General features: G+C 43.0%; 1 protein-coding gene across 1 annotated transcript in view; it reads right to left on the bottom strand.

Moving 5' to 3' along the window:
• Positions 1 to 13936, bottom strand: part of PPM1H (protein phosphatase, Mg2+/Mn2+ dependent, 1H) — a 129616-nt gene that overhangs the window by 14178 nt on the left and 101502 nt on the right. The window contains exon 7 of the mRNA XM_010011074.1: positions 1658 to 1721. Coding sequence (XP_010009376.1) covers positions 1658 to 1721 — 64 coding nt within the window. The remainder of the gene's footprint in view (positions 1 to 1657; positions 1722 to 13936) is intronic.

Raw genomic sequence — 13936 nt, 5'->3', positions numbered from 1 at the left:
GAAAGAGATAACATTCCTACTCCATAACTGCTACAACCAGGGGTGAATTCCATTTCCGCTGCCAGAAACTCTAGATTTAACACAGCTAATCAACTTCAAAACTGTTCAGGCTCATGTCGTCTCCATTTCCCTCATTATTCAAAGTTTTGTATTCATCCACATCCCAGTCTGTGTACACCCATCTTAGACTGTGACCATGTATAAGGGACTGTGACTATGAAAACCTATCCCAGATGCCTCATTGTCCCACCCCAGTCTACGAGAACATTCCTTCAGTAAATTATAATGTTAGTAAACAGCTTTTATAAAAAGGATGAGGAGCCTAACTACTTATCTAAGAAACCTGTGGACTCTTCCTGTTAACATACTTCCATTCCCTCCACCAAGAAGAAGTGCCAAAGACCACCTTAAATTGCTAAACAAACAAGTGACAATGGCATTGTCCACAGTGCTCTTCTCTGTAGAGAGCCAGTCTAGGGCAGGTCTGCTTTTACCTTAGGTCTACCACTTCCTTCCCCAAACACCTGCCTCTACAACATAGGCTGTTTCCCAAGAGGCGCTGGGCTCTTCTTCATTAACACTTCTCCAAAGATTGAGCAGGCAGACAGCCTCATGGGGAACCTCACTCTCTGCTGTGTGTGTATCACTTCCCCCAAACTCTAGTTTAGCCGCAGCAGCTTCTGAACAAGAGAGCTCAAAGCATCAATAACAGCAAGCAACTGACTCAAAATTATTTTGCCTCACTAACCCCTGGCTCCATAAAGCAATAAGAAAGTAAATTAAAACGATGTGCATGAAACATTTTGCAAATAATTATAAACCTAACCAAATTCGGAGATAAGCTGCAGGTCTGAACCTTCAAAACTTGGACTAATTTTGAAGAGCGTGTATTTTTGCATTGAGATAAGAACCTAATGCAGCAGGGGAGCACTATTTAGAAACACAGCAAGCATACCAATATCGGCAAACTGACACCACTGCGTCCTTGTATTGATCCTATTGCTGCATCCAGCTAAGCTTGCTGGGATCAGCACTAATGATCTCACTGTTCTTAATCACAGAGCTGAAAACAAAGTACACCCAAACAGAATGGTTCGTTTCTCCCTTTCAAGAAAAGATATCAGCATTCACATGTCAGAAAAATTCAACACTGAGTTCATGTACACTAGCTGAAGAAGATATGGTTAAGGGGTGTTATACTTTCCAAATCCTGCCCTGATCCCTTCCCTTCCTAAATTAGAATTTTGCATCTCAGAGCACTATTAAATATCCTCTTGCTTTGTTTTCAGTAAACATGAGGTATTTTGCTATCTTTATCCTGCCTAGTTATATTTTACAATGAAACCAGGAACATTTTAAGTAAATTATTTAAGACTGTCTCATTGTAGCCTACTTACAATGAAAGAAAAACAAAAGCAAACTGAACAGCAAATGACTACATTTGCTATAAAAATGCTTCTCAGTATGTTGAGCTCTCCCTGCCACCCCCCAGACATGAGACTGATTTATGACAGAACCAAGATATTCTTTCAAGCTGTCAAAACAATAAAATAAAGAGATACTGAGTGGAAAACACTGGACTGCCACAGGCTAAACTGAGTGGTAAACAGCACAGAATTCCTTCTTCCTTTGGTGTGAGGAAAGCAAATGTGCCTACCTTCTTGCCTTCTCCATATATAAGGGGAAACTTCAAGTCATCTTCCTCAATGGTTTTGTATGCCCTGTGGGGGGAGGACAAAAAAAATTTGTAAAGCTTGCACTCAATTAGTCACCCAGTGCCCTGAAACAAGCAGCTGTGATTTAACAAAAAAAAAAACCACAACAAAAAAACCCAAAAAAACCCAAAAAAAACCAAAAACAAAAACCCAAACCAAACCATCATTTTTCCTAGGGATTCTGCTCTGTCTTTGAGCCAAAATGTAAATTTATTTTTCTGTGGAAAGATTTTCCCTAAGGAATTATCTGTTTTACCAAAAGAAAAAATGAACACAAAGAAATACCTAACATGCCAATTTCCTCCTATTGATTGCAACTAAAAAGAGGTAGACTGGAAAAACATCCTAATCAGGTAAGATATCATTGGCTATGGCAGCAGCTATACTGTAATAGAGGGTCATAATAAAAGCCCCAAACCAACCAACAAAAAAACCTCAAACCCGCTAAGAAACTAACCAATGACCACATTCACACTGTTAACACGAAATGGTGGGCAATGAGATGACGTGGACTCAGTCAAAGTGTGAAACAGCTCTCCAATCCTTTTCTCACCTTTCAGGATTGCTTAAACCAAGACAAGCTTTGTGTGCCAAAGAGTCTTACGACACTTAGTGCTCATTTGACCTTGACTGCAACAGTCAAGGTTGTCAGAAATTCCACATTTCACAGCAGCTTTCCCATGGTCAAGAGACAAGAGAAATAAATGCTCATACTCTGATCCTGTTTACTGCATGCCTGTGTACTCTACCTTTTCCACATCTAGCTGTTGACACTGATGAGGTGAGAAGGTGAGCATTTTTGCCAGTGAGAATAAAATAAAATAGATGACTGTAGGGTCCTGTGGTTTGTACAACGTATGCTCAAGCCAAGGTGCTGGGGAGCCTCTTTGGCTAAACTACGTCACGCCAGAGGGACATGCTTTCCCTTCATACCACAGAATTGTCCCTCCCAGCCTTTCGCTGCATGTTACTCTTCCGTCCCAGCCCATGCCTGCCCAAAGCCCTTGGGGTGATACCAAGATCATCCTCCGGGCATGCGAGTCAGCACACCCTGCCAAAGTGGAAGGACAAGTAGGAGGAGGGAAGGCTCTGCTGCATGTCCCTGGCCAGCCACCGCCAACCCTTGCTGCAGCACAGCGCTCCAGCTGGGCTGGCTGCCTGAGCTCTGGGGAGCCGCATTTCATCAGTTCAAGCAATGTTAAGGCTGTGACACAAACCAGCAGGAAATTAAAAATTAAGGCTGAAATCCTATATTGTAATCGAACTGCCCCTGCTTCACCCAAAATATGGCATAGGCCTGGGATCAATAAATGGTGCTATATTACACAGCTATACATGCTGCATCGCCCAGGCAAGCCTCAAGACTTCAAGAAAGTAGAATAGACATTTAAGCCCTACCTTTACATTTCCCAGTAATCACTGGTAGGACTGATATTAAGATTTGAGGAAGAGGGGAAGGGGAAGAAAAAAGAAAAAGCAACCAAAATGCATAGAAAAAACAGTAGTGGAGGACTCTGCTCCTGTACTACAAAACGTTACTACATGTGAAACCCCAAAACAGAACCAAGTGAGGTTTCCAAAACACAGTGGGTGATTCATGGGAGAACATGTAGGCAAGAATATTTTGGGGCTTGGGCATCTCTGTAAGAGACAATAATACAGTGAAGGCATCTAAATGGCATTTTGTACTGGGGAGGACAAATGGATTAGCTCTTAAACAAAACAAAAAAACATAAATCACTACAAGTAGCCAGCATGATAATACTTCCCTGATGTTTAAATCCTGAAATAGCATTTTGTTGGGAAGGATGAGTCAGTCATGGACTTTGCTCTTGTTCCTTCCTTTATTTCCAACAGGGAATAGTTAACATCTCTGCCTCAATCACCAACTTGGATATCCTGGTTTGAATGTGGAGGAAGAATTTTGCCATTCTCAGTTGACTGCTCATGACCATGTTCCAAAGCTTCCAGCTGGACGTGCAGTGCTGGGAGCCTAGGCAAAATGTCCTCAAGAAGGAGTCCAAACTTTCCTATTCTTTGCATAGAGCCAGTTGTGCTCTGACACCAAGAAAAAAAGCATCAGCTGAGTCCATGTCAGGCATCACTCAAATGACTGACGAGACAACCACTCCTACTGGATTTTCAAGTTGTTGAATTTGTTGCAAACAGCAAACAAGACTAAACTGATGTAACTTAACTTATTTGCAACCTCCTTTTTAAAGGAAAACCAAACCCATTATTTACCCACAAACTATATTACCTGCAAGCTAACTACAAATACTTAAGGCTAAATCCCTCACTTTACACTGTCCTGTAAGAGCCAAAAATGGGCTCTTCCCACTCTCCCCTCCTTCCTTATATTCTGCATAGCACCTCACACTGTGCCTTAGGAAGAAAATAAAAAAGGTAGGAAAAAAAAAAAAGGGTGAAAAGGCACCATTTAGGCTGGTGTCCTTCAAAAGAATGGCCCCCACTGCCAAGCCCAGCATCTTTATCCATAAGAACCATTGTCTCTAGGGTATTCGACCGTGACAGAATGGTGTAAGGATGCTGGAAGGGGCTGTGTTGCAAGGGCTGAAGCTAACTTGTTTCATCTGCAGATCAGGAAGGGCAGCTGGCTAGCCCGTGACCTCCTGAAGCTATCTAACTAAGCAAGGGAGGCCCAGAGGGCTATTGTGATTTGTCTGTGGTTCCTCACAGCAAATCATCTCTTGGGCTCAGAACCTGGGTGTCAAGACTCATCGCAAGCATGCTTATTCTGTTGATCTTGCTATTGCCTGAAAAATTACCAGCACTTGAAAAACAATGCTCAGAACTGCAACCACAGCAGTGGAGCTGGCACAGGACACTGAAAAGCAACGTGAGACACTCTAGAAATGTACCTATGTCCTGCAGTACTAGCAAAACAGAATTAATAATATATGAGCATGTGGTTTGCTGCAAGAGAAGGACGAAGGACAGCTTTTCAGCTAGCAGCTCTGCAACTGCACTGGGGAGAAGGAAGGAAGGAAGCTATGAAGTTCATTTTGATTTATGCCCTGTGAAAACTCCTGTACTTCGTACGTGTGTTTATTTCACACAGGCTACAACCTTCTGGACTATTTCACTTGATTTTCTGTAATAAAGTCACATTTATACCTTCGTGTGCTGTTTAGAGTGCGCTGTATATATAAAGATATAATACAGCAGCAGGTATATCAAACACAGACATACAGAGAACCTGAGGGGGTTGTTTGGCTTTTTTAGTGCCAGCATGGCCTTATTCAGCTATCTACATAATTCAGCCTAGCTCGCTGTTTCAGAAAACAAACACGGGGTTGCAACCCTCCACCCTCCCCATCTTCATCTCAGAAGGTCTCACTGGCCACCAGGCCATGACAAGACAGGTTATAAAGACAAGGCTATGCTATTGCTTGCTGTTCTGAATAAGCCTAAATCCTGTCAAGTGCTTCTGCCACGTAAACCTCTATTTTTCCAAATGGAATATCGGGGGGCTGAAGGAGGAGTAGAAAAGGCGAGCTTGTGCCCAGCTAGATCTAGCTGCTTTTTTTTTTTTTCAGTTAACTTCATTTCTTCTTTTAATTTCAAAAGAATTATGAAATGCTACTGCTGTCCAAAAATACTGAACTAGGGCTTGACATATGTACCACCCACAAAGTTACATTTGGACTCAGGATCAACATTTTGGAAAACCAGGCCAAATCGCACCAGGAGCCAAAAGAGATGTCAGAACGAAAGAACTAGGACTGACATGATGTTACTCGTACGCTAACTGGAATCTGCTCTAAATACATGGTGAAAAAAATCACCAGCAGCTGCTAAACACACAAGACAATCTACGGAAGAAGTTTCCTCCAGTGCTGAGGTTATAGTAGTGCTTTAGGCACTCTTTTAATAAAAGATTATCAAAGTTACCTGCATACTGCTGGGTCAGAACTGGAAAATCTGGTCAGCTCCCAAATACAGATTTTGGAGCCAAAAGCCTAGATAATTTCTTACATGTGTTACGCATTCTCCTGCCATATAATTTGTTCTTAAAATTGGCCTTCCAAAAGCACATACAAATTCACGTAAGAGTAGAAGTTGCTGGTGACCAAAACCAAAATCCATATAGTATTTTCTTTTACAGCAAACTGTGTAAGGTTACTGGTCATGAAAAGTATTGTGTTGGCATCCCCAGGCACAACAGATGGTGACAAAACCACAATCTACCCTGACCTGGAAGGCTCAGTTCTGTGCATGACAGGGGAATCCAGACTCTGTGCTCTGCTTTTCCATAGCATTTGGCTTTAGAAAGTTTGTCTGTATTTCACATCTCTGCTAGTGACACCTGAGAATTAAACCTGAGGAAGGGAAAAAAAATTGTCAAAGGGCTTTGGCTTGAAGCATAGAATAAACCCACTTGTGGCAAGCAAGCAAGCAAGAAAAAGCACTATGGCTTTAGAAATGTACTAGTTTGTACTGAGTACAAGAATGAAGGCTCTCCTTTGAGACAGGTTTGTGCACTGCTTTGATAATCTGTAAAAACCCCCAAACCCAGCCAGAACTATCCCGCAATCTGTCCCTCCCCTCTTCCCCTCCAATAAAACCCCACAACAAAACTAACCCAGCTAGCCAACCAACCTCCCTTTCCCTAAGGCTCAACTTTCCTTGGTCATTCCAAATCAGATTTTAATCTTTGAGCAACTCAAAACTTGAAACCGTTTGTTTTTTTTTTTTCCCCTCCCACACAAGGAATCAGTGGATTGGAGATCACCCTTTGGATAACAGAGCTTAAATCACCAACCCAAAAGGAACTGTTTATCTGTACTGTCTATTGAACTACAGGCATCAAATCAGTATGAATGTGTGCTTAGTACCAAGAAGAAAAGATGTGTAGTGCAAGTCAGGCACAGAGCCACTGAAAATGAGGCAATTTGTCTCTCGATAAGCCATAACTTTTTAAAAATGTCCTTACACATAGGTGCTTCTGCAGAGTTGGGATCTCTAAATCGAGGCAGCGCTGTCTGATACTAAGTACCCTCCAGGTAGGTTAGCTTTAATGTTCCAGTGCCTCAGTAGCTTTCCCTTACTTCTCATCTGACATATAGTTTATTGAGGAAAACTATGATAAACAAAGATAATAAAAATACACAAGCTACAGTAATGTTCGTTAAGAGAAAAGATGGTGGCAACGCAAATCAGCTATAGACGTACACATACGCACAGAACAGTTTTTAGGGAAAGGTCTACTCTAAACCAAGATACTCTCATAGGGTTTCTTTCAGGTAAAGAAGAAAACATACAAGTTTTAAAATACATGTTTTTCACAGAAAATTCAGAAACTCCTTCTTGTGAACCTGAACCTGTATAATGCTTCATTTTGCAAATCCCAGTTCTGCCTACTCATCTCTGGATGACAAAAAGTAAAATTAAAGTATCTCAGCATGACTTGTACACACATACGATCTCTGGCTTGGTCAAATCAGACTGGTATGTGAGCTCTGGATCTCCAGGGTGCTTTCACTGTCATATATAGTCCTGACATGGAGTCTGGACTTTGGAGAGGCTGTATCCCCCAGCAGCACATACTCCTGTGGAAGTAATTCCTAAGCAATACAAACTCTGTCCATCTTGGCCAGCCCACTATAAAGATTCAAGCACCATCATATTCTCTCAAGCACTTCCTGGAAGGTAGATGATTTTTTAGTCCATTGACCGCTAATAGAGCATTAAAAGAAAGTGGTAGAGGAAAATTCAGGGGAAGGGGTGGCTAAGGATCTAGATAGGTTCTTGCCCCCCAAAAGGACAAGAAATCTAACTGGGGCTATTTACAAACACTCTCCCTTGCTGCTTTTTTGCTCAGGAGGCTGGGAGGGACAGAGCAAGTGTACCATGAGTACTTTCATTCACTGCTGGTGACCACTTGAGCTTCCACTACTGAGTGACAGAAACTGTGTGCAGATACCGCAGCTGCACATCAAGTGGATCCATGTTCTGCAACAGTCTCACCAGGCCAACTCTTCCCTTTTTCCCCAGCAAATTTGTTGTCTTGAGTGCTTCCTAAAATTTACTTCATCTCTTCTACTTCTAAAAGACAAACAGGAAGGTTTGTCAGCACTTTTCTCTGGAGATACAGGGGTAAGGGAAGTGGGCTGTTACAACCCTACGGGCTTAATGCACTGTGATGGACAGAAAAACCGTTTTGAAATTCACATTTTGATGTGCTGCTTGTTAAAAGGATGTGGTAAGGCAGATGGGAGAATGTTAACCTCGCAGTGCCTGCTCCACACTTGCTAGCTGGGATCCTCTGGAAGGAAAGGAGACTGCTGTTAAGGAGGAATCACGAAGCAAACTCTTCTGGGAAACATCACTGTAGTGTAGGATGGGGCAAGCAGTGAGACACAGCAAGCAGAGACCTCACCATCCCATCCCACAGCAGTGCTGGAAGCTCCTCTGAGAAGCAAGGGGCCTCCTCTTAGCAAGGAGCAGAGCTGTATGTCAGTTCTGGGTGGCAATAGAAAGAAAGAGGATTTCCTAATAACCCAGATGAGGTTATGTCAAATCTGTGCAGCTGGGGAAGCCAGAGAAAATAGGATCGGGGAACAGACTTGACCTTACCAGAAGGAAGAGTGGGTTTTGCTTGGGTTTTCAGATTGAAGATAACCTCATTTCAGTTTAGTTTCTTTCTGATAAAACAGACTGGGACCCTTTTGTTTGCCCTTGATATGCAGCACCTGATCTTGTCCCAAGGCAAAGCCCAAGCAGAGATGCACAGCCGTGCAGGGACAGGCCTTAGACACACTACTACCAGAAGAACATGCTCCTGCAGGACGTGACTCAGACCAACCTCATTCTTGTCACACTCACTTGGCCCCAAAGAACTTCATCCTAGACTTCAGTTTTCTCTTCTGTTGCAGCACTCTTACTTTCTTGTTTCTGCTTTCTCCTGCCCTGAAGACACTGGCTCAGCTCTTGCGGCATGTGTGCACTTGGGGAAAAGAGCCATTTGTCACTGTCAGGAGATGTGCTGTACACAGCAGGTCAGCTTTCACCTCCCGCTGCTCCTGCAGCGAGGGCTGCAAATCTTGAGAAGATGCATAACATGCACATTGCAAACAGCCATTCATCATTGCAGAGCTGTGCCCCAGACACCCAGGCACAACCCAGCAAGCTGCTCTGCTTGCTTGCACTGAAGAGGCACGTCCTGTCCTGCTCCTGGCTACCTCACAATGAGAGACGAGCAAAGATGCAAAAAACAAGGGGCCATGGATTACGGTTTCTGCTGCAAAAATGATATCCTATCTCTCTCTTCTCCAGAAAGGCCCAGTGATGCAAAGGTGGCCCATAATCATTAAATTATGAAAATGTAAGTTGCTGGGAGGAAATTAATACCAGGCATGACTGGGGAAAAGGCTGCTTTCTTGTGAAGTAATTATGAAATTAAAATTTGATCTCTCCCTGGCGATTGTACAAAGGGTATGGCTGAGGTCTCAAACACAACAATACAGCCAGGATTTCAACAGAAGCAGCACAGAAGGTTTCACTAGACAAAAACGTTCAATTAAAAGGGGAGGGGGGAGAAAGGATGACTTTTTGTAAATTACATGAATTTGGCTAAAAGGCGCAATCAAGCAGGTTATGGCACAGGGTTTGCAGACTTCCAATTACTTTTTACAAGTTGGAATCAAGCTGTTAGGAAATGCAGCTTATCTGAATAAGACTAATAATGCTAAGCTAATTAGACCCACAGGCATTAGCCAGCAGATAAATTCAGGCTGAAAAGAGGGACACTGTCACTTTAAATACTGCCTTGGGATCAGCGGAAAAGCTAATGAGGAGTGTCAGTTGGGGCTGTTTTATTAGGTGGTTCTCCAGAGAATATAGCCCCAGGTTTCTGTAGCAGGGCTTCTGCGCTTGATTCAATAAATCAATTTATATTAAAGGGGGGCACAGTGCGGGTGCCTGCTCCATAAAGCATTTCCGTGGCATTTCTCAATCTGCTCAGGCACTTCTCGGGCAGGCTACCTGAACACGCTGTCAAAGGACATTGAGCCCAGCAATAAAGAATAAGACAGTGGCTGCCTTGGCAATATTTGCTCAAATCAGCTCGTGCATTACCAAGCAAAACATGTACACTGGCTCTCACCGGGGTATTCTGGATCCCCAATAAGTGATTAATGAGAGCCTGGGTTTTGTGAGCTGGAGTCTGAACCGCAGACGGCAAGGCAGGCTGCACAATGAAAGCAAAAGGCATCCATCCCAAACAAAATAAAACGGCTTGAAAAGTGAAGTTGCTTTTTTAATCAGATGCTTAGGGGTTGAAAGACATTCCCTGTTGGAAAGAAAAGGGCGAGCATAGAGCAGGCTGGCAGCTTTCCAGGCAGTGGACAATATTGACTCTAGAATAAAATGCGTTTTGCTTAGTGCTCGCCCCAGGGCACCAGCCTCCCTGCTTTGGAATAAATCATGCAGGCAGGCGATTCCCTGACACGGGCTGACCCTCGGGTGCTGACCGTGTGCCACAGTACCCCCTTGCCACATGGACATGGAGCTGGCAAGGGCTCTGCTGCTGCCGCGCATGCAGCGTGATCAGAGGCAGCACTGAATGACCCCACCTGCTGCTGCCTTGGGCGTCAGCCCATATGTGATGCGTACTACACCTGCTCAGGATGTTTTTGATGGGATGCAGCTCACCTGTGTGCTCCTGGAGGGCAAAGGAAGACACCAATAACCAGGTCAAAAAAATTGATTTGTTATCTAGGGCTCTTTTGCCACTCTAAAATCAAGTCAAGAAGCTAAAGCTGTGATCTGGAAACAAGCCTTCAAAGAACTCCACTTCAACACAAGCAGCAGAAAGGCTGCTGTTTGCATTCCAAGGAGGAGCAAAGAAATTAACCCTAAAACCATCAAAGCTGATACCAGTTGGTAGTGCCTTCTGGATGCCTCTGGTTAAGTGCAGTGCCGTATGGTTCCTGTAGCCCCATGGGAGGCTGAGAGGAGAAACCTGGGAAGAAGCCTCTGTGCCAGTGAGTGATGCAGCAAGCCGGAAAACCAGGTATTGAGAAGATGTCTAGGATATAGTCAGAGCAAAGTACTTCACAATTGTTCACACTGAATTTATCCATGAGTAAAGAAAACCTGACCAACCATGTCTTAACTTTCAAATAAAAGGCGGAGACAGAGAGTTCTAATTCTATGCAGCACTTTAAAGGATCAGTTGCCTTCAGGCCTGCCTCTCCTCGCCCATATATTTCTACCTCAGATTATCTATACCCCTTTTTAGCACTGCCAGTGCTTTGCTTACATGGCCACTGAGTCTTCCCTGATGCTTCGTTGCCAGGACTTGTCAAAGCCACCAGATCTACCCTCTCCCTGGTACAAGTTTAACCTCTGCAAGTCATGGGCCTGAAAACCCCAGACCAGAGACCCCACTGTGAAAGTCTGTCAGTAACACAGATGTCTGCCAGCAAATTACGGCTCGAGACAGCTCAGAGGCTTGTTCAGCAGAGGACACAGCTCTTAAGATGCCTTGCCAGCTACAGTACGTGTTTTGCAATGGTTGCTCAACCACAATGCATGTGGGGTGAGGGTGCAGGAGGGGCAGCTTGCAATTAGCTCCCACCTAAATGGGATTTATTTTAGATGCATTTAATACAGTGGATTTCTCATGCCAACTGCCACTGCAGAGAAATCTGAAAGGGTGGGAGAGCCAGAGAGGGAAAGGAAAGGCTGGTCTCAGAGCAGTTACAGGCAGCCTGGACCAGTGATGCAGTACACATTGCTGGATCAGTGGTTGTCCTAATGCTGTGGGGAAACTTGGCAGCTCTGCTACCACTGTGGGCTGTTGAGACAAAGCCAGTGTGGAAACTTCACATGAGAAAAAAAAAAAAAAGGCCAAATGCATTATGACAAACCCAAAGACAATAACCTTTTGTAATCCAAACAATCTGGGCAAGCCAAGCCATTGTTGAGAATCTGAAAAGCTCCAGAGCACAGGAGAAGGAAAAAATGAAGTAAAAAAACCTAGCCATACAGCTTCTAACAGAAAACACAGAAAGTGTCCTGAATTTTAAAATAAAACAGTTCATTTTCCTGAGGAAACATCAGAGGGGAGAGAGTTTACACCCTCTCACTAAAGGATTCAGTAATTAAGTGTCAGAGTAGCTGTTTCTTCCTAACATCACCCGCACCTCTCTACATGTACATGCTAATGTCAACACATGGTGAAGTCACTGACAAAAAAAAGGTTCAGACAATTGATCTTCTTGATTGCATTGTAAGTGATAAAAGTTTGGCAGTGTTTTAGCATACCAAGCTCTGGCTGGCCAAAGCTCCATCTGACGTTTTCTAGAAAATGAATTTATATGCTAAGTTATTCTTCATGATAGATACTGTCCTTAGAAACAAATGCAGAACAGACATGTCCTCGGCCACTATGTCCTGGTGCATCACTTAAATCTAGGAATTAGAAAGGGAAGAGAGCAGAAGCAAAACCCTTGAAGCGGAAAACAACCACTGTGAAACACCAGCCACGTCAAACCATCACCTCTGAAGGCCCACCAAGCTGGAAATCTAATGTCTTGTCCACAATCTCAACTATAAAAATTGACCTAGACTTTTGGATAAATCGAAGCAGATTGCCTCTCCTCTGCTTAATAGATCACTGCACACAATTCAATGGAAAACAAGACTCCCTTGGGCAAACACCCTGCAAAAAGAAACGGATCCTTATTTAGAAGACCTCTGATTAAGATAAATTCATGGTGATAGAGCAAAATTCACTCACCATTTCATTGTCCTGAGGCAAGCAAACAAAGAGGTAACTGATGCGCTAGCTGTGGGATATGGAACAGCTAAAGGATTTCAATTCTTTTATTTAGGACAAAAATGTAGCTCCCGTTTTCCACTTCCAAACATAAGTCAAAAGGAACACTAGGGAGAGGTAGCCTCATCACACTCTCTACACGCTTTTGCTTGGCACAGGCCACCTTCTTCTGGGGCAACACTGAGGTGAATTCAGAGTTGAATTTTCAAGTAACAGTTTAAGTATTTATTCTGTAATAACTTCTTACAATTAGGCGTATTTGTACTATACTGGTGGTAACTTCTGCATTGACTATATCAGAATCAGGAACTGGATCAACATGTATCTTACACTTCAGGAAATGCAGAGAAATCAACAGGAAAATCAACTCTCTTCTCCCCACTGGCATATGCTAGAGTTAAGAGTTCATGCACCAGTATGGAAAAACAATAGACTGAATCAAATCTGCTATCTAGTTAGACTTACCCAAGCTCTTCTACCTTACTAATTATTACACATCTAAAATTTGCATTCCTTGTTATTTATCTTTCTTTTAATGCCAAACAGTATTAGCTATGCAATAACCATTTTGAATAAGGTGAAGTGCTATACATAGATACATAAACAAGGTACAAATTGATATACAGAATTATCTCTTAGTTTAATTTTTAACTATTCCAGCCCTGTATGCATCCCAACATTCTACTAGTGATTCTGACTAGAAAAAAAAAAAAATCACAGTAAGCAGAACTTCCACTGAGCTTTTTGACATGGCTCTCATGTTCATTTGCAACCTCTAGTGTGCACTAATAGTTATTTTTCCATCTTCGTGCTTTACTTGGTATTTATCAACACCAGATTCGATCACTATGATGCCCATTCATGTAAATAACTTAATTCTTTACAGTTCCTCATGGTCCTTCTTGATTATTAGGAAAAGAGCTGTGGTGTCACCTGCCAATGCTGCAACTTCAACCATTCTAACCTCGTTTCCTTTCCAGACCACTAACCAACAAGGGAAATGCAAAACAACTCCCACAGAGCTGGAGAAACCCTCTCTGCCTTCCAACCATAATGAAAGTAATCTGCTCTTACCCTCCCCTAAGGAAGTTCTTGGCCCATGATACTCCTGTAGCTCTCCCCTAAATTAGAAGGCTTCCTTTCCCCCCAACCCGTTCCCCTTCAATAGCAGCTCACATCTTGAGAAAGAACATTTGGAAGTCTACATGAAGACATGCTTTACTTATGCCTTCAGAGACATACGGGAGTTTAATAAGAAAACTCCCTTTGCAGAAACCGGGAGAATGTCTCATGATCTTCCAAATGTTTTGTTGTTGAAGTCCTCAGTTGATCTAATGTTCTCATTCTGTTTCCTATTCTTTTGCTCATGCCTGTAGCCTTTCTAAAATGTGAAGTCATCGTTCTCAGGGTGAGA

Source organism: Nestor notabilis, unplaced genomic scaffold, assembly GCF_000696875.1.
Source record: "Nestor notabilis isolate BGI_N333 unplaced genomic scaffold, ASM69687v1 scaffold1713, whole genome shotgun sequence".
NCBI classification, from domain to species: domain Eukaryota; kingdom Metazoa; phylum Chordata; class Aves; order Psittaciformes; family Psittacidae; genus Nestor; species Nestor notabilis.
This window is presented reverse-complemented; position numbering and strand designations above follow the sequence as displayed.